Source organism: Enoplosus armatus, chromosome 17 (assembly GCF_043641665.1).
Source record: "Enoplosus armatus isolate fEnoArm2 chromosome 17, fEnoArm2.hap1, whole genome shotgun sequence".
Classification (NCBI taxonomy): Eukaryota; Metazoa; Chordata; class Actinopteri; order Centrarchiformes; family Enoplosidae; genus Enoplosus; species Enoplosus armatus.
In genome coordinates, this window is record NC_092196.1 from 14,575,995 (window position 1) to 14,599,340 (window position 23,346).

Below are 23,346 nucleotides of genomic sequence, written 5' to 3' on the forward strand. Positions count from 1 at the left end.
AGCTGTCCAATAATGCTACATTGTGAAAGCAAAAAACTAATGTGAAACTATAAAGATGATCATTTTAAAGTATATACGTAAGGGTTTCCAAATAGAGGCACAACACATTTGACACAGGCTGTTGTGTTTATTTATTAAGAATGATAAAAGATAAAAGCTAGGTTACACTTTAAAACCCCACAAATAAAAAATAAATGTTATAATTCACCTGCTTCGTCAGTAACAGTTCTTGACAAACAAATGCTTCTAATCAGTACCAGTGATCATTGATCTGTCCTGACTGGTGTAAACATAGGATCAAATCAGACTTACAATAAAATGAAAATATAGTATTTATAGGCCTTTCTTGCCATGCAAGACAAATAACATATCTGATTAAGTTTTCAGTCCCCAGGCTGATTTAATCTCACCTATTCAGCAAGTAAATAAATATCCTAAGCTCGCACCCCGTTAGACTGAGTAGACATAGGGATATCTGAACCATCGTTGGCGTTGACAGGTTCAAAACTATATTGTCCATGTTTTTTCTTGTGGCTGTGTAAAATGAAAGCGACGAGGAGGAGGAGGATGACGACCAATAGAATTAGCAACCCCCAAATGAGTGGGGAGGGGCCTGCAGTGGTTTTACCTGAAAGACAAACAAGATAAAACAACGTAAACTTAAAGTGCAATTCTCACTTCTTGATCCCATAAATTGTTTTTTTTTCCTGCAACCTATGTATCGCAGCGTCAACATCAGTCACCACATAACTGTGTATATATAAGTGTTCTGCACATAGTCAATAATGATACCTCTCATCTTCAGTATGACAGATTTTGTCACATTCCCAACTCTATTCGAGGCAACACAGATGTAAACACCAGCATTGGTAGACGTGGCTCCTGTGACGCTGATACTCGTCTGGCGCCCCCCAGCGGTCACCCTCACATTCACTGCAGCGGTGTTATTCCAACGGATCAAAGGGGGAGGGTTGCCCTCAGCAAGGCAGTCAAAAGTCACATTTTCTCCTGGGGCCACCTCCTTCATGTAACTTCCCTCACTGAACACAGGGGCATCTGTGGAGAAGAGGGTGAACATTTGAACAATATCCTGCAATTTCTTTAGAAATGTTTTAATAATCCCAAATCACTTATATTCACTGTCAACATACAAAGACTATTTTTGGAATTCCAAATAATAAAACTTACATAAAACATCAAGATTTAGCATATGGTTGACTGTTCCATGTTTGTTGCTTGCTGTAAGTACGTATTTTCCACTATCATGCTTTGTCCAGCGCTGTGGGGAAGCAATCTTCTTTCCATCTTTAAACCAGGTGATGGTGGGCGTAGGTTTTCCCTTTGGTTCACAAGTTTGGAGCTTCCCATCCTCTTCAACCTCATAGCGATCATTACAGGTAAATGAAGGGCTATCTGTGAACATTGTATCAAAATACTTTTCAGAATAAATAATGGCAAAAGAAATATAAACATATCAACACTTTGGTACAGTGCATGTGGGAATCATGGAAAAATGACGTGTTTGTCTATATTGTAATGAAATATACAATCAAGTCTGATGCACTCACATTCAATTGTGATATCGACAGAAGTGTTGCTCCTGCCAAGTCTATTTCCAACTTGAGCTATGTACTTTCCTGACTGAGTCCTGGTGAGAGGCTCCGATGCATTGACCGGTTCTCCCTGATAGAACCACTGAACAGTGGGTGGTGGGTTCCCATCCCCTTGACAGGGCAACATGTCCATACTGAACTCATTCTCCACACCAGCGTGACGGTCTGGACAACCTTGGATCCGTGGCTTATCTACAATTAAACATCAGCATAAATTAATCAAAAAAGAATATTAGCATGTTAAAAAATACAATAATAAATAAATAAGTGGAAATCTCACAGAGCACATCAGCAACGTAAGGTGGTGAGGTTACATTAGGGACGAGCTCTGGCCCTTTTGGTCCAAGGTGCAGCTCAGCCTCACATCTGAAAACTGCTGCGTTGTAATCTCTCTCAGGGATGACTTTCAAGGTAGAGGACACATTGAGTGGGACCACACTGGTGTCATTAAACTCTTTTGTGAGCACAAGTTCATTGCCTCGGTACCACTTCACTTTGAGCTTCTGCACAGGAGCCACATCGATGATATCACACATCAGCTTGTACTCTGTGCCCTCCTCCATCGGACCATGATGTCCAGAGAGTGACACCTTGTCCGGAGTCTCTGTAAATAAAGGAAATAATTAGTAGAACAGAACAAACGTAATGATATCCATGAAATTGTAACCACAATTGTACAACAAATATGCACACACAAATGTATTATTGAGATGAAGATAATGTATCAAACAGTCTGTAGAGTTGTACTCACTATAAAGAGTGACAGCTGGAATCACATGACACTGGTACATATCTCTCAGAGTTACGTAGCACTGAGGTTCTATGGTCCACTCTTTCAACTCTTCAACCGTCCAATTGACAGAAAGAACATTTTGAAACCCTACGCCTGCTTCTGCAGCCTCCCAGCCCATTCCCAACACATTTGTGGCTGTTGTGCTGCAGTGAACCAAAGCTGGATCTCCATATCTCACCACAAGCTCAGTAGGTGACAATAATAGGGGGCAACCTGCCATTCAAAAGCAAGCATATTCAATCAGAGCTTCATTTTGGTGCACAATAGACATATATAGACAAATATTCCATATCTAAACTAAAATAAAGCACACAAGGATGTATACCTCTTGGTGTTGATGCCTCAGGAGCTGTTGTCGTGGTAGTTTTTATTACATGTATATTGAATTCCTTAGTTATGTTTCCCAGAGCATTGGTAGCTGTGCAGATGTAGGTTGTGCTGATGCGTGCCCGAGTAATTCTGAGACTATTAATTTTTGCCGTGAGATTTATCCCTTTACGTTTCCAATGAAACTCAGGAGGAGGGTTCCCCTCAGCCTCACAGTTCAGGGTGACATCCTTACCCTCATCCACTGTGACTAGACCAATATCACTTTTGTTCTTGAGCTCAGGAGCATCTGAGGAGCCAAAAGTAGGGTTTTTATTATTAAAAATGTACATGATAGTGGGCGACATTGAGAAACTTGAAAAGAAAAATAACTTTTGTTTATTTGGATACAGAGTGTTTACTCACAGTGCACAGAAACAGTGTGTATCCTGGATATCTCAGGAGGCTGTCGTCCATGTGGCCCAAAGTCCAGCTGAGCCTCACATCTAAACTGAGCTCCATTGTCTTCTCTGCTGATGTTGACTTTCAGAGTAGAAGACACATTTATTGCTATTTTGGTTGTGTTGGCGAAAGATTCTGTCTTGATGTTTTGATTGTCTTTTAACCACCTCACAGTGAGGTTTTGAGCGGGAGCAACTCTGTGGACTTGACACTGCAGCTCGTACTGAGTCCCTTCCACCACAGAGTTTGCATAACTTGTTGGAGTTAGGAGGATCTCTGGATTCTCTATCAAAACAAAATTAGATAATGGAGTTACTTTATTGTTTTTGATATTTTTTTCATTGCATAATATTCATTTGAGATTACACTTACTGTATACAGTGATTTCAAGGTCCTTGCTGCATTCATGAGAGGCATTCAGTTTTATTTTGCACTCGGCCGTTACACTCCAGTCTGACAGTGAAATTTTCCCGGTGATAAAACTCTTCTCATCTTCCACGTCAAAGTCGGATTTTACAGTCTTATTTCCAGTCTGGCTCCAGTACATTCCATCATGATCCTCAAATGTGCTGCTGCAGTTTACTGTGACCGACTCTCCATATTTTCCTATAACCTCAGGAGGATCCAGGGTGAGAGGGTTGAGCTCAGAGGGGCACGAACTGCCTGCATCTGTTGATAGACAAATGGTAATGTTGTTGTTGGACTTTACTGCACTCTGGTGGCTCAGATGGCTAATGCATGCAACTTTGAACTGTGCAGGGTTGAATTCTAGCTCATGGTCTGTTGTCATGTTTCCAGTAAAGATCAGCGCTGGCCAGATTATACATGTGGGTGATAAACTGCACCTGGTCTCCTTTGGAAAATGCTCATTTTAAACATTAAAAAGTAAATGTGATCCTCCTATATAATAATCGTGCTAAAATTCATGATACAGATTTGTAATTCAATAAGTGGGAGATGTACACCTCCTTTTAGGATAGCACAACTATACAGCATCCTTCATATGTAGAAATTCAGTTTGTTACACATCTGTTTACATCTGTGCTGTGAAGACTATAGTTGATCTGCTAAATTGTTCTCAAACTTTTTATTTTAAAATGGACTCCAGCCACCACATCCACTCTTGGCACAAACACACTCCATGCAGTTTGCGCGGTTTACACAAGTCAACGGTCACAGATAGTATAGCGGAAGTTTTTACCACAAATATTATAACACCTACCTCTCCCACTTAAAATCTCATAGTTTTATTTACATTTAAAGATGTCACACTTTTTTTTTATCCGTTTCATTTTTTTCCGTTAAAAAGTCAAAGGCTTCATAGATGACAATTTCAATCTTTCTTGTCTTCCCTTGTCTTTATTATTCCTAACAGCACCTCACTAAGATGAATCTAGTATACATTTTCCATTTTGTTTTTGTAGTTACCATCACTGGTAACACGTGGAGCTATTGAAACTATAAGCAAGCAAGAAACTTCCCCAGTACTTTAATATTTTGTCCCAAGCCACAGCATAAAATAGTGCATAACATTTAAGACCCACACAGAGTTATTGTAGAGCATCATTAGCACTCACCACACAGTAAAAACATCAGCATGAGAAGGCCCAACATCCTGAGAGGCAGCATGCTAGACCAGCAGGCGGGAGCAGGGAAGAGGGAGGTGGATGTAATAGATGAGGTGTTTTTCAGGATCGTCCAGCTGATGTCCAGCTTCAGTATCTGGATAATGATGAATCCTGGCCCTGATGATGATGACCTGCTGCTGACAGTTACACGAGCTCAGGGAGAAAAAAAGAAAGTATACAAGGGGAAATTCAACGCCCCAGTGAACAGGAAACTGCCTCTAAAACGGAAATATGACACCACAACCACATGTGTGTTCTTAGTGGAGCAACCGTAGATGATATACTTATCTCCTCCCATATTTTGTGTAATCATTCATTGTGTGTCAACGTTTTCTAAAGTATTGAAAACCGTCAGCAAACCAGGAGCTAATTTGGCATAATTTTATTGAAAAGCACATTGCAAATTGCAAAACATAAAAATGTGGCAGGAAATTGCAGCACAGAGGACAGACATTGACTGGCCTCTAATCAACATGTAAATACTGTACAGGGTTAACACTGAAACATATTCTTCAAGGCCCTCTACATATGTCTACATCTGATCATCATCACGTTGTCCATAATGCAACTATTTTATGTGGGTTTGATCATCATGGAAACTCGTTTGAGAGAGTAGGACCCTCCGTGGAACTCTGCCCAGTAGACCCCATCCTGGTAGCGGCTGCGATAGTGTCCACCTCGATACCACACACCGTTCAGATTGGAGTGGGCACACATGTGGTACCACCAGCCTCCTTTTTGGTAATGAGCGCAGTTACCTGGTGACACAACAGGAGAACTGGTTTATTAACAGAAAAAATCGAAATACCAGCAGAGAGCTGACAAACAGGACCAGGGGGCGAGCAGACCTGTATAGCTGTCCTTGTCTCGATCCAGAGTGGTGAAGGCCTTGTTGTTGTGCCACGAGAGGGAGTCCCCTGCATTGCCGTGGTATTGTCCTAACCGCAGTCGGTACCAGTCACTCTCTGGTTCCAGGTGGAAGCTATCATACTCAGCAAACACCTGCCGGCCCTGCCAGTCCTCCAGAGCCACCCGTAGCTTATATTGGGCCTGTTTAGTCAACCAGTAGAGGTGTTCCAGGCCGAGCCAGTACTCCCCATCCAGGTTCCCAAAGCCTTGCTGCAAAACACAAACACAGCAAATCAGTGTTCATTTTGTGTTGTTCACATGCATGAATTCCTCTATTTTTAGCCATGCTAGCGGCATCCACCGCTGAAACAACTATTAGATGGATTGCCATGACATTCATGTTCCCTGGAGGATGAATTTTGGTTAAAGTTTTCACCTGCAAAATATTTCAACATCTACTGGATGGATTGGCACAAAACCTGGTACAGACTTTTATGGTCCCCAGAGGATGAATCCTGCTGACTCTTCCTCTAGGTATCTGGCTTTTAGTGAAACATCTCAACAAATATTAGATGGATTGCCAAGAAATTTGGTACATTCATGTCCCTTAAGTCTTGGAACAACAAAAAACGGGCCCCAGTGTGTTTTGCAGACTTGCAGGTGTGTGGAATCACCTTATACTGCTCCCAAGTCCTGAAGAAGTTGACCGACCCATCCTGTCTCCTCTGGATGACGGTCCACCCTCCCTGAGCCAGACTCTGCTCACACCAGGCCTGCAGGAGGCGGTTGGCACTCTGTGGGCGGAGCAGGTAGATCCCACTGGTGGTCTCGCCTGATTCGAGCACATGCTGGCAGTCCCGCCACGGCCCTGAGATGGGAGAAGTATATGCAATCAAGTGAGGGTTGTAGGAGCCATGATAAGAAACGCATTATACAGATATAGTTGTAATATTTTAATATATATATCATTTTGAAATCCTTTACTGTAAGATATGAATATGTGTTCTGGAAAATGTTGTATTAAATAGTCATTGTTGTAATGTTAATAGTTACTGCTGTCATTTTTTTCACAGTAAACCGTTGAAATTGAGTTTCTGGCTTCTGAGGATTTATTTTGTGTCAAATGCATTGCTTTTGCAGGGTTTTGGAAGACCACAGATACAAAGCAACTCCAGCCAACACATGTTGAGTGTCATGTCACAGTGATAAGATGAACATAGGAGTCTGGTACAGAGAAAATGTATACATGGAGGAAAATCTCCCACACAAAGTGATAACGCCTAGTGGTCATTTGTGGACCATCCTCAGCCATATTCGCACGGACAAGATGTGGCAATGCAGTCTTTCATCACACGTTTTAGGAAGTGGTGAGTCACGCAAATTGTGGAGTCACTTTGCTTCTGTCGACGGGAAGGACTTGTAATTTCAAACATTCCAGTTGTGCAAGTACACAGGAGCAGTGTGGTTTAAAGCTCCAACAAACGCTGTGGTTCATGTGTGCGCTCACAAATGTGTCTTCATTATAAAGTCTCCGTTCTTGTAAGAGCTGGTAGCTGTGATTGACATTGTTTAGGCATTCCCAGAGAGATAGGCTCCGACCAGCAGGTCACCGACTCCTTCAGCTTCTGCTTATCTAAGCAGCTAAATAACTCTGAGGGACAGAAGATGGATTCGCTTATACACACACATTCAATCAAGTACTCCTGCTGTGAGACATGCTTTACATTACCTGGGGTCTTTGTGACAGGGAAGCTAATGAAAGGAGGGTCTGTAGGGGTGTTGGCTGTAGTGGTGGGGAGGGAATGAACTGGAGGAGCACTTTGGTCCCTTTGAACATCATTGGTCATTTCGTTGGCTTCAGAGCTGTAATTAGGATGCACATTAGAGTGCCTTTGGTTTGGTGGTTCAGTTGTCACCTGTCCAGACCAACACAAAAACAACACACCATTCTCAGTTCCTGTGTAAGGACGCTGTACAAATTTGCAACATGACCGCAGTTTGTTCCCTACCAGAGAGGACTGGGCAGAGTCCCTGCACTGGCATTGCTTCTCCAGACGAGCAATAAACTGGTTCTGGGAGCTCATCATGGAGGTGAGGGCTCCGTACTTCTTCTCCAGCTCCCTGTAGTTACTGGACACCTGCAGTGCCTGAGATGTTCCAGCACAGTTTGATAATGCTCAGGTTACGTTATGGAGCTTTGCTGTGACATGAAACAAACATCAACAAGGGCTGCAGTTCTCTGCTCACCTGTGTCGTAGCATTCAGCAGGAGGTTCTCCACCCTTTGCTGCTCCAAAGCCTGGTCTTTCTTGTGTATGACTTCATGTAGCAGCTGGGCATAGAGCTGGGCAATGCGAGAATTCATGCTGTTACTCTCTTTGCGCAAGGCTCTTACCTCCATGGCAAGGGACCCCTCCTGCTCCAGCTGGCCCCGGAGCTTCTCCAGCTGTTCCTGCTGCCTTCTGAGCTCCGCCCGCAGCGCTGCCACCTCCGAGTGGTTGTTAGTGGCAGACTGCATGTTCAAACACAGCGCGCCTGTCAGTTTTTGCTGTGGAACAATGAAGGTGTATGAGCAACGGCCTCCTTTTGTATCTGAAGACTGTGAGGAACGTTTCTGGGTGTTGTCGCCATGAGCCCCCTCCTTCCGTCCTCCAGCTTCTGGTATGTCCACACAGAGCGTTAAGAAAAGAGTCAGACCTATTGTCAGTGTCTTCTCCATGAAATCTGTTAAACTTCTGAGGACACCCTGGGAGCGGAGGAGAGGACAGGATTAGAATAACCACAGACGTGATCCTCAGATGTGATGAATCATTCAGAAACTCGTCTGACACTTTGACACAAAGACGTGAACTCTGTGTTCAAGGAAACTGTGTGTTGTGGGTCTTGACTGTTCACCAGATGTGCCCTTGCGAAGCGAAAGTGGCTGGAATTTATTAGCAGGTAAACACTGAAGGGACAACAGTCAACATCAACCAGCCAGAATCAACACACCTCCGTCTCTCGGTCAACAGAAGAGTTAGCTCCACATCCAACCACAGCAACCACGGTCAACACCATAAACACATGAATCCAAGAAGGTCAATATTGACATCTGACACAAAAATCTCCTGTATAACTTTCCCATCAAAACACATCACTGATACCAATATTATATGTCTGCACTTCAAACACTTTCTGAATTAAACAACAACTTAATTGGCCAAGTGCAATGTTGGATGCCACAAACAGTGAAAGTACATTTCAGTCTACATTAAAGTGGATTATTCTGACATTCACAGCTCAGAACTCACCGTAGCAGCTGAAAAGTGTTTAGGTCGTCGTTGTTCTGCTCCGGTGTGTAGCAGCTGTAAAATCACATGTTCAAAGATAATGAGGAGTCACATAAACGAGCCGCTTCTTCCAAATTCAAAGTCGTCTTTGGATCCTCCGTAAATGTCCAAGTGAAGATTAAGGAAGTTCTGTCAGCAGCTAGACTACCTCTTCACCCCCCGGGAGGTTCTGTCTCAAGAAGGAGACAACTAATTACAAACTATCCAAATGACGCCGCCTCCCACTACTTGTTATTTAGCTGCTCAGAACAGTAATCCCGGGATGTCTCCTCCCTCTGCCATCAACCTGCTATCCTGCCACAGACTCTGTCCAGTAAGAAGCTGAACTAGTGTGGTATTCAAGTGATTATTTTCATTATCAATTCATCTGCTGATAAATGAAAACATACAGAGCCCAAGGTGACAACTTCAAATGTCTTGTTTTGTCCAATAGTCCAAAAATCATCATATATATACATGTGACACAAAGAAAAGCACCAACTTCTCACATTTGAGAAGCTAGAAACAACAATTATTTGTCCTTTTTGCTAAAGAAAATGACTAAAATAAGTATCAATTATCAAAATAGTTTCTGATTGATTTTCTGATTAAACGACTAATCGTTTCAACTACACTTTCACCTCATCAATGCACCATGATTCATGGCCTTCGTCTTCTGGTGTGCAGTTGGCATGTTCTCCCTGCTGCTGTGGGTTTGCTCCAATCTGTGAGAGACGCAACAAATGTAAATAGACAGCAGGGTTTCCTGGAAATAGACACATCCCAAACAATAGCACATCAGCCTCAGATCTATAGACACTAATATTCTGCCACAACACAACACATTTATATGGTTTTATCTTTTATCTGACTGAGGTTTGGCATAGGCAGTGGCGGAAGAAGTACTCATTCTTTACTTAAGTAAATGTATCAATACTATAAATAAAATAAAACCTACTTAAAGTATCTCTTTGGGCATTATGGATCCTTTCAGAGTTTTATTATATCATAATATTGGAATATTATTACTGATAAATCAACATGTAAGCAACATTTGTATGTCCCAGCTGGTTGAGGTGATGCTAATTTCAATTATTTTTCTATACTGCTTGTTTTTAGTATTTTAATCCATCACAATGCATCACATTTTGTAAGTTGATCACATGTTTTATATGTAAAATCTTAGTTTGCAAAGCAACTAGTAACTGTTGCAGTCAAATCATTGTAATGGGGTAAAAAGTACAATATTTGCCACCGAAATGTAGTGAAGTAAAAGTACAAAGCTTCACACAATGGAAATACTCAAGTAAAGTACATGTAGCTCAAAACTGTGCTTGTATTGTCCACCACTGGGCGTACGTAGTTGAAATTCAAATGTCTGCATCAACATGCAGCAGCTTCAGTGCAGCCTAATTAAAGTATGACACCTGGCCTCTGCACAATTCTGCAATTCCTGTTTCATCTTTCATTTGTTGGAGTCATTTGTTGGAGTAACATATGTAGAGATCCAGAACTGTGTTTGCAACTTTGAACCCACAGAATAGACTGCAGTGGCTTCCTGCTGTATGTGATAACAGCTATAAAAAAAACCCTAGTTGCACTGATGGTCACACCCAATCTGTGACATCAAAACACAGCAGGTTTAAGGTGCAATCAGACAGCAAAAGAAAAAATTAAGAAAACACAACTCCAGCATCAGGTTACTTTTGAACTTTAAGATGCTGTCACAACTGTTCTGTGGCCAGTGGTGTTTAAATCTGCAGAGCACAAATATTTAAAATGTCAATCTGAACCCATTAGTTTCATAGCCCTCTAACTTCACAGACTCACACAGTTCAATGATTTTGGTGTGTGATGATGAGTGATACCACTTGGTCACTGTATTGTGGAGTTAGGTGTCTTGACAGACACGCCAAAGATCTTTCAATGTTCGGGTGGAAAATACCACACCTAAAATTATGTTAGCAACTGACAGTGTTTCCTTGTGATTTCAATTCCTCTTATTCTCTACAGGCCCTGCTCTCTGCTGCAACTCTTGAATAAAGTTTTTACAGACAGCCATTGAAGCTGCCGCACTTCATAGAGTTTAATGTTTATCTTGTAGAATAATGTTTTTAGTACACTTGTAACAATGTGGCATTGCCTAAGAAATGTACTTTTTTAGCTATGTTGACTTAAAATGAACATATTGATTCGGTTTTATGAAGGCCATTGGAAGACAAATAAACTAATAAATAAAGGACCACAAAAAATAACAACAAATAAAAAAATGCATTTATATTTTGCCAAAAAGGTATAGTATAGAGGTGCCGTCTTTGCTGTTTGTAAGTGTGGATTTAACACATTTTAACACACTTGTGCCTTCCTCAACGCTAGTTACACCCTGTAATTAAAATCATCTGTGTATGCTGTCCTCTAGTGGTCACAGTGAGGAACTGCAACAATAAATTCGTCATATGACAGACAAAGTGATCAAATTGAAGCAATCACAACTGAGCAGAAGTGATCATCAAATGATAATGTTCATCGTAATCTGGTGGTGACAGTTAAAACTACAGCTTTACGGAGGGTCCGTTTTTCGGCTGGAAAATACAGCTATTAAAACAGAGTAGGGTTACTCCAAGAAAGAACAAAAGCATAGATAAAGCGCATTAGCAACGGACACGATTGCTTCATGATCATTTAAGATTTTGAATCTGATTGCTTCATGTTGGTCACTTTCTTTTGAATGTATTTACCGGAAGTGTTACTATGCTATGTCTGCATTGACGCTGTTGTTGCAGTTCCTCGCTGTGACCATCAGAGGGCGACGGACACAAACATTCTAAATGCATAGATATTTGACCAAATCGATGTAACGCTAATTGTGAATGTTGGGGGAATTAACAATTATTAATCCACGTACCGAGTACATTAACAATCAATTATCTTTCATACTCTCACTGAAGAAAGTTATTGGCTTAACCGTGACTACAGAACGGTGAACATGGTTACTGTACAGTAATGTGGTTTTACAGTGTTGCAGTTCCTAAATGTGGCCACTGGAGGGCAGTGAACACAGGAGACTCTTGAGCTAGCGAGTTTTTTCCACAAGCACTGCCTAGCTAGCAACGGCTAACAGGGCTATCGAAAAGTTGTTTTCGTTTTTGTTTTTTTTACTTTATTCCGTCAGCAGATAAAACAAAACACATTCAGAACAAATGAAGTGAAGACGCCAGTTTCCCAAAAAGTAGCCTACCGATGCAGTCAGAATAGTGGTCCCTCAAGGGTCTCGTCAAGACAGACACAATAACATTCTAATACTACCGGTAAAACTTTCAAAATAAAAGACCAAGAAGCTTCAGCAATGTTTAGAAGTGTCCACTGATATGTGTCTGTGAGGTGGACAAAACGTTCACCTACTTTTAGTATAGTTGTTTTAGTAGCGTAGTCTTCTTACTTTCTAGTCTAATTTCAGTAGTATTAATTGCAGGACTGTTTGCAGCACATCGTTAAATATGTTAATTAATGCTGTTATCATTCTTCGTAATAATGAGTTGAATTACGCAGTTAAAGTTGAGTTACGCAGTTAGTCTACTAATTCGCCATGGCTGCGACGTCCAACTTGTAAGAGGAGCGTCTGCAATCTTATTTATTTGCTTATATCAAGGCAATAGGAAAAGTAAACGGTATTTAAATGTGGCTTTTTAAATATGAGTAGATGGCATAGGTTATAATGGTTATAATTATCAACTGTACATTACACTGATGAGTGAGTGAGTTATTATTATTAGCTCCTGTACACGCGGACCACTTATGCTCGGAACGACCGGACATGTGGGCCACACGGACACATTAGAGTGCGACACACAGTGGGAGAACCATGTGGACGTCGCGTTGACGCCGAAGTTGAATCGTTCAAGGTTATAGATTGAGTTTTACGGGCATGATGATTGATGATTTTTCTTGACAGCATAAATATAGTGTAGCAACAGTTAATGTGACCTTGTTGACTGAATTCATCTTCTCTACACCTCGCTGAAAAATGGGGAAATCAAAGGTAAGTGACGGCCTGTGCCAGCATGTTAGCCTCAATTGAAGAGCGTTAGCCTGATGTGAGCGTAAAATTCAGAGAAGTTATTCAATAGGCTGTATAATTCTTCTTTTGCGATCTATATTAAATAAGAATCCTTTAGTTTAACTACAGTTGGTGGTCAATGTGTGGTCATGTTAGTATTGAAATAACGTTAGCTGGCGTTTTAGCCGTTTTAGTTAACTTTGAGCTTTAATCGTCATTCGGGAATCTGTCGAGCGTAATTTTAACCTTTTTATTCCACGATAATTATTATTTGAATCTCGTGCTTTCAGACCAAGAACCAGAAGAAATCCCGAGCAAATGCCAACCATGTGGCCGAGGAGACGTACGGAGCTATCCCCCACTCCTTCGTGTTTCATCGGGGTCAGATTGGGAAAAACGTGGGTCAGCTCATCCTGGACATGCGGAGGGTCATGGAGCCTTACACTGCAGAGTCTCTGAAGGTCTGTCTGTGAAACTAAAAGCTGGACCCGCCGTCTTCAGCATAGATGTTTCTGTACAGACCTGTAGGAGGCTACGTTGATTTATTTAAGGAGAGTAGAGATGTATAGGCTTTATTTTAAGTTTTGAGGTTTTCCTGCGATGCTTTAATGTGAAAGCATCTGTCTGCTGTTTCACACTCACTGTGTCTGACCTGCTGTTGCTTTTTATTTGTACCAGATCAGGAAAAAGAATGTGCTGAAGGACTTTGTGGCTATTGCGGGACCTCTGGGAGTGACACACTTCATGATCTTCACCAAGACTCCCAGCAGCATCAACATGGTAAGATCCGATCACATCATAAGCAAACACTTCTTTGGTACTGGAGGACTTTGCAGTTTTGCCATGTTACATTTGTACCACCATCCATCCAACAACACATTTCTTGTGCTTTCAGAGACTTGCTCGACTTCCTAAAGGCCCCATGCTTCATTTCAGAGTGCTCAAGGTAAATATATGAATTCATACTTAAAACACAACAAGTACAAAAGAGAGATGGGCTCAGATGATGAACATTTTAATATTTGACTGCTGGTGATGTTTTCAAAGTAAACGCACTGATGTGCCCAAACTGCCAAAATCATTTTAACTTTTAATATTTTCCCACTGTAAGGACTCTTACCTTTTTTTCAGTACTCTCTTATCAAAGACGTGGTTTCGTCTCTGAAGAAGCACAGGATGCACGAGCAGCAGTTCACACATCACCCGCTACTCATCCTCAATAACTTTGGATCTGACGGCATGCATGTCAAACTCATGGCCACCATGTTCCAACACATGTTTCCTTCCATTAATGTGCACAAGGTACGTTTCTCCAGCAAAACTGTTGCATTAATGACACTTTGACTCAAGATTTAAAGCCTTGTTGGCATGATGAAAGTATAGTCTTCTGAGAGTACCTTTGAGGATTTGTCAAAAGTAAACGCTTTCTGATTTCTGAATCTTTGAGTCATTCGGCAATGTAGAAGTTTAACACTCATTTCTAGCAAAATAATAAGGTTATTGTTGTTTTCCAGGTAAGCCTCAACAATATCAAGAGGTGTGTGCTGCTGAATTACAACCCAGTGTCCCAGGAGATTGAACTTCGCCATTAGTAAGTAAACATATTTTGTCATAAACACAAAGTTAGTCGTAGTTTTCTCAGTGTAGGTATAAGACAGTGTCTTGTGGAGTGATGGTTGCGCTCAGATGATGACAGATTGTGACTTGATTGTTCAGTGATGTATGTTCAAAGTAAACGCACTGATGAGCCTCCACACAATGACCCAATGTCTTTTATTTATTGATTTTTTTAAATGTCACACTGACCACATGATCGTGTTCCCAACCTGCAGCAGCCTGAAGGTCGTCCCTGTGGGAATGAGCCGTGGAGTCAAGAAGCTGATGCAGGAAAAGTTCCCCAACATGAGCAAGTTTGAGGATATCAGTGAGCTTCTGATGAAGTAAGGTTCTTGTTAAGGTACACTTCTTGTAGTCCTGAACTCAAAGGGCACTTAGTTTGTAGGCAGTCTGCAGATGATGTGCTGTAATACCTGAACTATTCTGTGCGACTCTCAGGGGGGCGAACCTTTCAGAAAGTGAAGCAGAACAAGACGGGGAGCACAACATAACTGAACTGCCACAGGTCTACTCTGGCCGAGGCAACATGGCGTCCCAGCAGAGTGCTGTCCGTCTGACCGAGGTGAGTCTGCTGAGGGAGTACAGCTTTTGAAAACGGTGAAAATGATGCTTGGATGTCACCTGAATTGAATCGTTGTTGTCCTCAGATTGGTCCTCGCATGACTCTGCAGCTGATGAAGATACAAGAAGGCATGGGAGAGGGGAACGTCCTTTACCACTCCATTAGTGAGTGCACGTCTGCCTTATTCATTCATCTTTGTTTTATTCAGGTGTACTTGATGACAAAAATCTGTATGAATTCTATGATTTCTCTCTAAAAGTAAACGCTTACTGATACATCTAAAGATGACAATTTTTTAAGTAGACCTGGTGCAGGTTGTCTTTTAACGCGAAATTGTTTTGTATTATGTTTGCCAGTCTCCAAGACGGAGGAGGAAATCCAGGAGATCCTGAACAGGAAGGAGGCCCAGCTGAAAGAGAAAGAGGGTCGTCGGAAAAAGCAGGAGCTGAATGTCACTCAGAAGAAAGAGAAAAAAGAAGATAACAAGTAATTTCACCTTGTAGATAATTTGACCCTTCTGCTATAACCATTTGACTCATTTGACTGAAGTGTAAAACTGTTCACTCTTAACAGGAAAAAGAGCCTGGAAGGCATTAAGAGGAAACATGCTGAGGCTGAAGAGGACAGTGAGGTGGAGGATCCTGGGATGCAGGACGATCAGACGGCTGCTGTCGAGTCTGATGATGAGGCAGAGTACTACAGACAGGCTGTAGGAGAGGAGCCAGATGAAGGTGCATATAACTAGTGCGCTTCAAACAATTGGCTCTTGGGTCTTTGTTTGAATGTGTTTATTTACCAATGCCTTTTTTTTTAATGCAGACATGTTCCCTAGTACCAAGAGGAGGCATGGCTCAGAGAAGACTCATGGACCTGCCAAGAAGAGGAAGATGTCCCCTGGTAAACCACCAATGAAAGACAGAGAATCTAAATCACTAAGGAGAAACGGTCCAGGACGACCGCACAGAGACAAACCAGGAAAGGAATGGAAGAGGGACGGGGAGAAGCCGTTTGGAAAGAAAATGAAGTCTGGGGGAAAGACATTCGGAGCAAAGAAAGCTGGTGACAGGGAGAAGACATTCGGGGGGAGGAAGAAATTTGAGGGGAACAAAACATTTGGTGGAAAGAAAAATAAAGACAAATCATTCAAACCTAAAGGCCAGAAAGGAAAGCCGGGCTTCAAGAGGAAGAGTGCCGGTGCAAAGCAAGGCTTCAAACAGAGGAAGGGAAAAGGCTGAACTCGGCCTCCTCTCTCTGGACCTGGACGTTGAATGTGTTATTACGCTGGAGCACCAGATGGCAGCAAGCATCCATTTGCCATCAATACGCCAGCAGAGACTGACAGTTGCTTGTGAGACTTTTTGTTGCTGAAAATCAGCAGATGGACAGCAGAGAATAAAAGTGCTATCTTTTCACACTGTATGAATTGTTGTTGAAAATGTACTTTTTCAGTAAATGAATGAATTTGCCTACTCAGTGGACGGTTTTATTCTTGTCAGGGAGTCGGGCAGCCAGTTTCTTGGGATTCATGAGAAAATTTCAGTTTTTTTTTCCTTTATTCCCAGAACAACTTTATTTTCTGAAAGACGTTTATATGTAATTTAACAACAAATAAGCTGTGTGGTTTTCTGAAGTTCAGAGATAATTTGTTTGTTCTTTTAATGGAAACTTCTTGTCAAACCCAAATCTGTATTTAAAATCCATTTGAGCGATACATTAATGGGATGTCAACATGTCCTTTCATAAGCTGATCAGAAAAGAAGACTTCAGGCACTTGTCCTTGGAATTTAAAGAATGTGCCTGACAGGTATGATATTTAGGAGCCTCCTCAGCCCAAAACACTGATTTAACCACACCCAAGCCTTTTCATTTTCACTTGCTGATGCTCCCGAGAGGTTCTCCACCGGCGTCTTCATGGGAGGGCTGAGTCGTAAGTAGCGATAAGAAATATCTCAAGGTTGATTGTGTGACAGTATTGAATATAATTAATACAGAGAGACACCTGGTTTCTGTATTTTCTTAGATACTAAAATGCTGATAAAGTACAGTTTAGAAAGTTGTAGGGAAATGAAATGTCAGGTAATATAAAGCATTTTCTCTGATCTTATTTAAATATGATGCAGAGTGAGTGGTCACCTAAAGAACATCTACAATGGCAGGTCTAATCTAAAATTATAGCCTGTAACAAAAATTATGGATTTTGAATACATTTTGAGTAAAAACCTGTCTCATATTTGCTTCAGCAACATCATGGGCAGAGACGCAAACATTAGAAAGACATGAGTTTGGAGGGGAAATGGCACAAAGCCGGAAGTTCAAAGGAAGTGAGCAACAAATAAAAATATCTTGTATGTGGTTTCTCTGTCTCGCTGTCCAATTTGCATAAATCTAAAAATATGAGGAACAGTGAAACAAGATATCTGTTTAAAATTTAATGTTTGAAGGTTTGTATTTTAATAACCATCATACTCAAGGTCCTTGTGTAAATATGGAGTAGAACATCAGGAAACCACAGCATCACCAGCTGTTTCTGACACTTTGTTTTAGAGATAAAGAGGCTTTCACTGCTCTAAAGTGTGAGACAGTTCGGTCTGATGAGCTGCATTTCTATGACTAACAAGAAACTGTGGCTCTTTGTCACCCATTTGCTTTGCAAAGGCACTGCATTGGAGTCAACAGAGTTTTGCTTCTTCAAATTGCGAAATGTTGGCTGAATGTTAGAGGAAGTGACAGTTTGTATAAATCCTCCCCGTCTCACTCACGTTTGTCAGCTAAAGATAATTATGATAGTTGGGGGGGCTCTCATACTTTCTTTATATACCACATAGGAAATGAGCTCGAGTGATAAGCTACTTCACAGTACAGACGCACAGCAAATTGCCTCTCGGTAAGTGGAAGTTAACATTTTAATCATGTCTCTTATTAAATGTAGTCTGTTTTTAAAATTTAAACATTTAACATTGTATTCTGTGTTGATTATCTAAAAAAAAAACAATGCTCTCTCTGAATGGGTTTCGTAACTTCCCATACTTAAGAAATCAAATATGAACTGTACTTAATATGAATATGAAATATGAATGTGACATAATGGAATTTTATGAATTAACATACTTCACTTTACAGACATTGCACAGCACAAACTGTGACAGCAGCTCAATAACAAAATAACCTTCAGCTGAAAGCAAGATGAAGCAGGATTTCTCCGCCTGTGAGAAGTTTCAAATAGCCCTGCTGCCCTCGGTGTACGGGGTTGAGTTCACCGTGGCTCTGGCAGGAAACCTGTTCGCCCTGTGGCTCCTGGTGGTCAGAGAGAGAAAGAACTGGCACACTGGTGTTGTCCTGTCGTGTAACCTGGCAATCAGCGACCTGCTGTACGTCCTGACGCTGCCTTTGCTGATTGTCTACTACTCACTGGAGAAACACTGGATGTTTGGTGACGCTGTGTGTAAAATCGAGAGGTTTCTTTTCACCTGCAACCTCTATGTGAGCATCTTCTTCATCATGGCGATAAGTGTGAACCGATGCGTGGCCCTCGTGTGGCCCTTCTTCACCCGATCCCACGTAGAGCCTGCCCACGCCAAGGCCATCAGTGTCATCATCTGGATCGTTGTAGTAGTCATTTCCTGCCCTGTGTGGAAGTTTGCCTCCATTTGCCGTAATGCGCACAATAACAACACTCAGTGTGTGTCCTTCTGTGAAGAGAATCTGGGGGATGAAAAGCCTCACTTGACGTACAGAATGTTTCTTGCTGTGTTTGGGTGTTTTGTTCCCTTCCTGGTTACTTTAACTTCTTACTGTGTAGTGATTCAGGTGGTGTGGAAAAACGTCAGTATAACCACACTGGAGAAACGCAAGATAGCCCTGTTGGTCACGTCAGTTGTTGTGCTGTATGCCATTTCCTTTGTGCCTTACCATATATTTCAGAACTATCACTTGTATCTGAAAATCTGGTATCCCAACAACTCTTACTGTGGGGTCTACAGGGCGTACCAAGTGTCCAAGGGACTGGCAACTCTGAACATGTGTATCCATCCAATCCTTTACATGGCTGTGTTTGACAGTATAAGAGTAGCTTGCTGTGGGAAGAGCCGAGAGGAGGACAACCGGGGAGTGGTGAGGAGGTAGAGCTGCTCCTTGCATCATTATTTCATGCTGTAAAACTTGAGCAAATATATGGGAGAGCTTGCTCTAATTTCTTGACTTGACTTAACTTGACTGTTTTTTGTTATTGCTGAATGTTATTGTTCTACTAACTTTGAAAAATAACCATTTGTAATAAAGATTTCTTTGTTGCTGTAATGTGCCTAATTTGATTTTTAAATGCCTTTGATTATCACCCTTTTGATTAACTACCAGTCTGGTTTCAGCTTCCAGTTTTGCTTCACTGCTGAGAATAATTTAACAATGAGGATTTTGTCACAAACATAATTATATCTTATAAAAGTAATAAAAGTGGCATCACTTCGCCTGAAAATCTGTTAAGAGATTCAAGCCAGTTCTCCCTGAGGAAGTGCTTTCCCACATTATAAATGAAGCCATGTTGGCTTGTGACCTCCTAATCACAGAATATGTGAATGTGAAACATTGAAGCTCTACATTGTCGGACATTTTCATCATAATATAAAGCGAAATTTTCATATATGATTACACGTTATTTTCACCCTCCCACCAGTAAAACTTAGTTTGAAAACAATGATAAAAACAGAATCACTCTTATTTTGAAACCAACAGTTAAACAAACGTGGTACTTTTATTGCGAAGTTAAAGTCCCGGAAGTGTGCGTAGTGGCGGTTCGGCTCAGCTCGCCCTCTTTGCTTTCCTGAAGCTAAGCTAGCTAAGAGGATGCCGTCGATTGAATACGACGAGTGAGTGTTATTATATAAACATTTAAACATGTCTGCATGTATTTCAGATATTTCATCGATCTAATATTGCCCATCAATTTCTCCCTTCCAGTTCAAAGCCCAGCTGGGCAGACCAAGTCGAGGAAGAAGGCGATGAAGGTAAAGAGCTAGTTAACGTAGTTAGCTAATGCTAGCACATCACTCGTAGGCTGGTGCCCGGAGGAGGAGGCCAGCTAGGCGGCTTCTACTTCCACGTGGTTGTCGGGCGTAATGCGCGAGCTAGAAAATATACTTAGCTGTGAGTTTTTGGATATATAGTCTTCTTAAGGCCGCAAGTCATATGTTGAGTGACTGACATGAATTGACGGTTTCTGGATGAAATATGTTCTCGAGATATGCTGTGGCCTGTGTATAGTGACGTAGCCAGTGTCATTCACCACAACGTTAAGATAGCTAAAAGTTAGCAAGTTTAGCATTAGCAAGTTATCTATCAATCGTACTGGCTTTAGTTAGACTTAAACGTAATATATGGCTAATATGGCTAAGTAAAAGTCGCGTGTCCTTCTAAATGTGCACATTTTCATTTGGGTGTCCTGGACCAACTCAAACTGGAGATGTGGTCATGAGATGAGAAATTGTGGGTCTGCTCCATTGACAGTGTTGACAGCATAGAATAGTAAAGTGTTGATGGCCAAATTAATGTATATCTACTTTCTTTATTAGTATTTAAACATGAAAATTGCTCTTAGTTGTAAAGGCTTATTAAGTGCTATCTTAGTCGCTATTAACATTTTTTAACAAACATTCTCTGAGGCTTTTTGTTCAGTTTATATCGGACCAACACAATCAACAGCCTCCAAGAAGAGGGCAGGAAAAATGCTTTCTTTGTTTCATGAAGCCTAACTTGACTTCATATTCTTTTGTCAGGAACACTACCATCGCCAAAGGAAACCATCAAAGGAAATATAAAAACTATCACCGAATACAAAATAGATGACGATGGAAAGAAGTTCAAGGTAATTTGAGTTTTATTAATCTATATATGTTGCATCTGTTAATATTGTTCACTGTGCTGGTTTGTATACTGCTGCATTTCATGGGTGTTGCTCCTGTGGGTGCTCTTATAAGGGTTAGACATTATCTTGCATTTGAGTGTAAATCTACCTGTGCTACGAGACCAACATTGTGGTATGGATGCATTTCAAACATCAGGACTCTAGTAGTAAATTTCATTAAACGGCATGCAGATTTTTCTTTTTTCTTTGTTGATATACGTTCTTCAAGATATCTTAGACTACAAACCTTTATCATTTCGTCCATTCATTGGTCTGTATATCACAGGTTCTCTGCCACTCTTGAAATATATTTTAGTTGATAACCATAACCATAACCATCACTTACAAACAACTCTCTCAGCTTCAGCACTCACTTGAGCTTTAAATCAACCGTGTGCTTAATGGCATTTCTACATATTAATTAGTACCACAGTAGTTTGTAAGTGCCATAAATGTTTTGGCATTTTGACAACAGTAAGTAAAACATTTTGCTCCTGTGAAGTAAAAGTGCCTCCTCTTTTTGTCCTCTAGATTGTGCGGACCTTCAAGATCGAGACAAGAAAAGCCTCAAAGGCTGTTGCCAGGAGAAAGGTCTGCTTTTAAATAGAATCTAGTTGAAGCTGCATTCACGATGCGTAAAGTCAGGTGTCATGTGTTATATTGTTTTCTCATTTCAGAACTGGAAGAAATTTGGCAACTCTGAGTTTGACGCACCAGGTCCTAATGTTGCCACCACCACAGTCAGTGACGATGTTTTCATGACTTTCATTTCCAGCAAAGAGGTGAGCATCCATTGTTAGCTTTAACAGTTTGTGCTGCTGCTCCCTGATGTGTAGCACTGTGGTATTGGTTTGTAATTTACTTGGTTTAGCTTGTTACTGAATACCTCCATCTTACCTCTTGCAGGACTTGAATGCCCAAGACCAGGATGAGGATCCCATGAACAAACTGAAAGGACAGAAGATTGTGTCTTGTCGTATTTGCAAAGGCGACCATTGGACCACCCGCTGTCCGTACAAGGACACTCTGGGGCCCATGCAGAAGGAGCTGGCTGAACAGCTTGGGCTTTCCACTGGAGACAAGGATAAGCCTGCTGGCTCTGGTACCATCAGACTATTCATATTATTTTGATTTGTTTTTTTGTGATCAACTGTTAGACTTGGTGGTTGGCTTATTATGACTAATTAGTTATGACTAATGTGGCCTGTTTTCCTTTTCTTTCACCAGCGGAACCAGAGCCTGTACAGCCTGCCCAGAGCAAGACTGGGAAGTATGTGCCCCCGAGCCTGAGAGATGGAGGGACGCGTAGAGGGGAGTCCATGCAGCCGAATCGCCGAGGTGGGTGTAAGTAGATTTTTTTTTTTATCTCTATTCACCCATTCTTTACTTGAGTCATTGTACAACTGCAAGAGCATTGCTCAGTATAAACAGTTCCTGTTTTCACCTGACAGCTGATGACAATGCCACTATTCGTGTGACCAATCTGTCTGAGGACACCCGTGAGACCGACCTGCAGGAGCTCTTCAGACCATTTGGCTCCATCTCGAGGATCTATCTGGCCAAGGACAAGAACACTGGACAGTCAAAGGTCAGTGCTCATCTTGAGAATACAAAAAAATGCACCGTTTCAATGTTTGAGGCATTAAAAAATGTGAAGGAAACCAAGTAGGGAGGAATTATTAAAGCAGTTTATATATTATAGACTTCATTTGTAATTGTAAGTGCAACACAGTGTACGTGGTATATTGACTGGACAATGGCCAGAAGCACAGCATGGTCCAGTTGTCTCATCCATCAACTGCTTATTTTGTTTCCTGCAGGGATTTGCATTTATTAGTTTCCACCGTCGGGAGGATGCAGCCAGAGCCATCGCAGGAGTGTCAGGATTTGGATATGATCACCTTATTCTCAATGTTGAATGGGCCAAGTAAGTGACAGTCAGTTTTGTCAATTAAGTGTTAAATGCGGTTGGCAGCAAGAATAAATAACATGCTTTAACTCTCTTTGCAGACCATCAAACAACTGAGGAATCCATCAGAATTTATGCAAGGATGATGCCAGATTTTATTGTGGTAAAATATGGCTGTTACCTAAATAAAAAGAATCAATGTTTCAATATGCTTGTTGTTGTCCTCTTTGCATAGCTTTTACATTTCCAGGCAACTTTTATTCTGACTGAACCTTCAGTTATATATTTTTTAATCTACAGTCATTGACTTGACACTAGACTTGTAACATCTTGAACAGATGGCAATA

At 41.3% G+C, this 23,346-nt stretch overlaps 4 protein-coding genes across 5 annotated transcripts; 2 read left to right on the top strand and 2 right to left on the bottom strand.

Moving 5' to 3' along the window:
* Nucleotides 1–114: 114 nt before the first annotated feature.
* Nucleotides 115–2,176, bottom strand: LOC139300006 (intercellular adhesion molecule 5). The gene is made up of 5 exons (XM_070922970.1): nt 1,894–2,176; nt 1,569–1,805; nt 1,189–1,413; nt 793–1,056; nt 115–628 (listed from the first exon to the last, which is right to left on the bottom strand). The coding sequence occupies exons 1-5, from the start codon at nt 2,174–2,176 to the stop codon at nt 435–437; spliced, it is 1,203 nt and encodes a 400-aa protein (XP_070779071.1). The 3' UTR covers nt 115–434.
* A 3,199-nt stretch (nt 2,177–5,375) lies between these two features.
* angptl6 (angiopoietin-like 6) lies at nt 5,376–8,369 on the bottom strand. The gene is made up of 6 exons (XM_070923170.1): nt 7,899–8,369; nt 7,661–7,798; nt 7,381–7,567; nt 6,326–6,519; nt 5,651–5,921; nt 5,376–5,560 (listed from the first exon to the last, which is right to left on the bottom strand). Exons 1-6 carry the CDS (start codon nt 8,367–8,369, stop codon nt 5,376–5,378), a joined length of 1,446 nt encoding a protein of 481 aa, XP_070779271.1.
* A 4,541-nt stretch (nt 8,370–12,910) lies between these two features.
* LOC139300007 (suppressor of SWI4 1 homolog) lies at nt 12,911–19,401 on the top strand. The gene is made up of 13 exons (XM_070922971.1): nt 12,911–12,997; nt 13,306–13,476; nt 13,694–13,795; nt 13,911–13,961; nt 14,147–14,317; nt 14,530–14,606; nt 14,848–14,955; nt 15,071–15,194; nt 15,280–15,358; nt 15,551–15,680; nt 15,768–15,925; nt 16,014–16,427; nt 18,367–19,401. Exons 1-13 carry the CDS (start codon nt 12,983–12,985, stop codon nt 19,314–19,316), a joined length of 2,550 nt encoding a protein of 849 aa, XP_070779072.1. The 5' UTR covers nt 12,911–12,982; the 3' UTR covers nt 19,317–19,401.
* Nucleotides 19,402–19,969: 568 nt separating this feature from the next.
* Nucleotides 19,970–23,206, top strand: eif3g (eukaryotic translation initiation factor 3, subunit G). 2 transcript variants are annotated; one of them, XM_070923103.1, is made up of 10 exons: nt 19,970–20,056; nt 20,148–20,194; nt 20,963–21,051; nt 21,622–21,681; nt 21,768–21,872; nt 21,997–22,192; nt 22,318–22,434; nt 22,542–22,678; nt 22,911–23,017; nt 23,101–23,206. In XM_070923103.1, exons 1-10 carry the CDS (start codon nt 20,034–20,036, stop codon nt 23,114–23,116), a joined length of 897 nt encoding a protein of 298 aa, XP_070779204.1. In that variant the 5' UTR covers nt 19,970–20,033; the 3' UTR covers nt 23,117–23,206. The 2 variants fall into 2 exon arrangements, with proteins under 2 accessions (XP_070779204.1, XP_070779205.1); XM_070923104.1 differs by having other exon boundaries at nt 22,318–22,428.
* The last annotated feature ends 140 nt before the right edge of the window (nt 23,207–23,346 follow it).

Bases quoted from the DNA above. Each gene is read 5' to 3' on its own strand.
- eif3g (XM_070923103.1), top strand. From the start codon at position 20,034: ATGCCGTCGATTGAATACGACGA. The intron at 20,057-20,147 runs GTGAGTGTTATT...TCTCCCTTCCAG, and splicing joins CCGTCGATTGAATACGACGA to TTCAAAGCCCAGCTGGGCAG. The intron at 20,195-20,962 runs GTAAAGAGCTAG...TTCTTTTGTCAG, and splicing joins CGAGGAAGAAGGCGATGAAG to GAACACTACCATCGCCAAAG.
- LOC139300007 (XM_070922971.1), top strand. The intron at 15,195-15,279 runs GTGAGTCTGCTG...TGTTGTCCTCAG, and splicing joins GTGCTGTCCGTCTGACCGAG to ATTGGTCCTCGCATGACTCT. The intron at 15,681-15,767 runs GTAATTTCACCT...CACTCTTAACAG, and splicing joins GAGAAAAAAGAAGATAACAA to GAAAAAGAGCCTGGAAGGCA.
- LOC139300006 (XM_070922970.1), bottom strand. From the start codon at position 2,176: ATGGAGGAGGGCACAGAGTACAAGCTGATGTGTGATATCATCGATGTG. The intron at 1,806-1,893 runs GTGAGATTTCCA...GTTTAATTGTAG, and splicing joins TTACGTTGCTGATGTGCTCT to ATAAGCCACGGATCCAAGGT. The intron at 1,414-1,568 runs GTGAGTGCATCA...CAATGTTCACAG, and splicing joins TGTCGATATCACAATTGAAT to ATAGCCCTTCATTTACCTGT.
- angptl6 (XM_070923170.1), bottom strand. From the start codon at position 8,369: ATGGAGAAGACACTGACAATAGGTCTGACTCTTTTCTTAACGCTCTGT. The intron at 6,520-7,380 runs GTAATGTAAAGC...CTCCCATCTCAG, and splicing joins CCCTGTCACAAAGACCCCAG to GGCCGTGGCGGGACTGCCAG. The intron at 5,922-6,325 runs GTGATTCCACAC...TGTGTTTTGCAG, and splicing joins GGACTTGGGAGCAGTATAAG to CAAGGCTTTGGGAACCTGGA.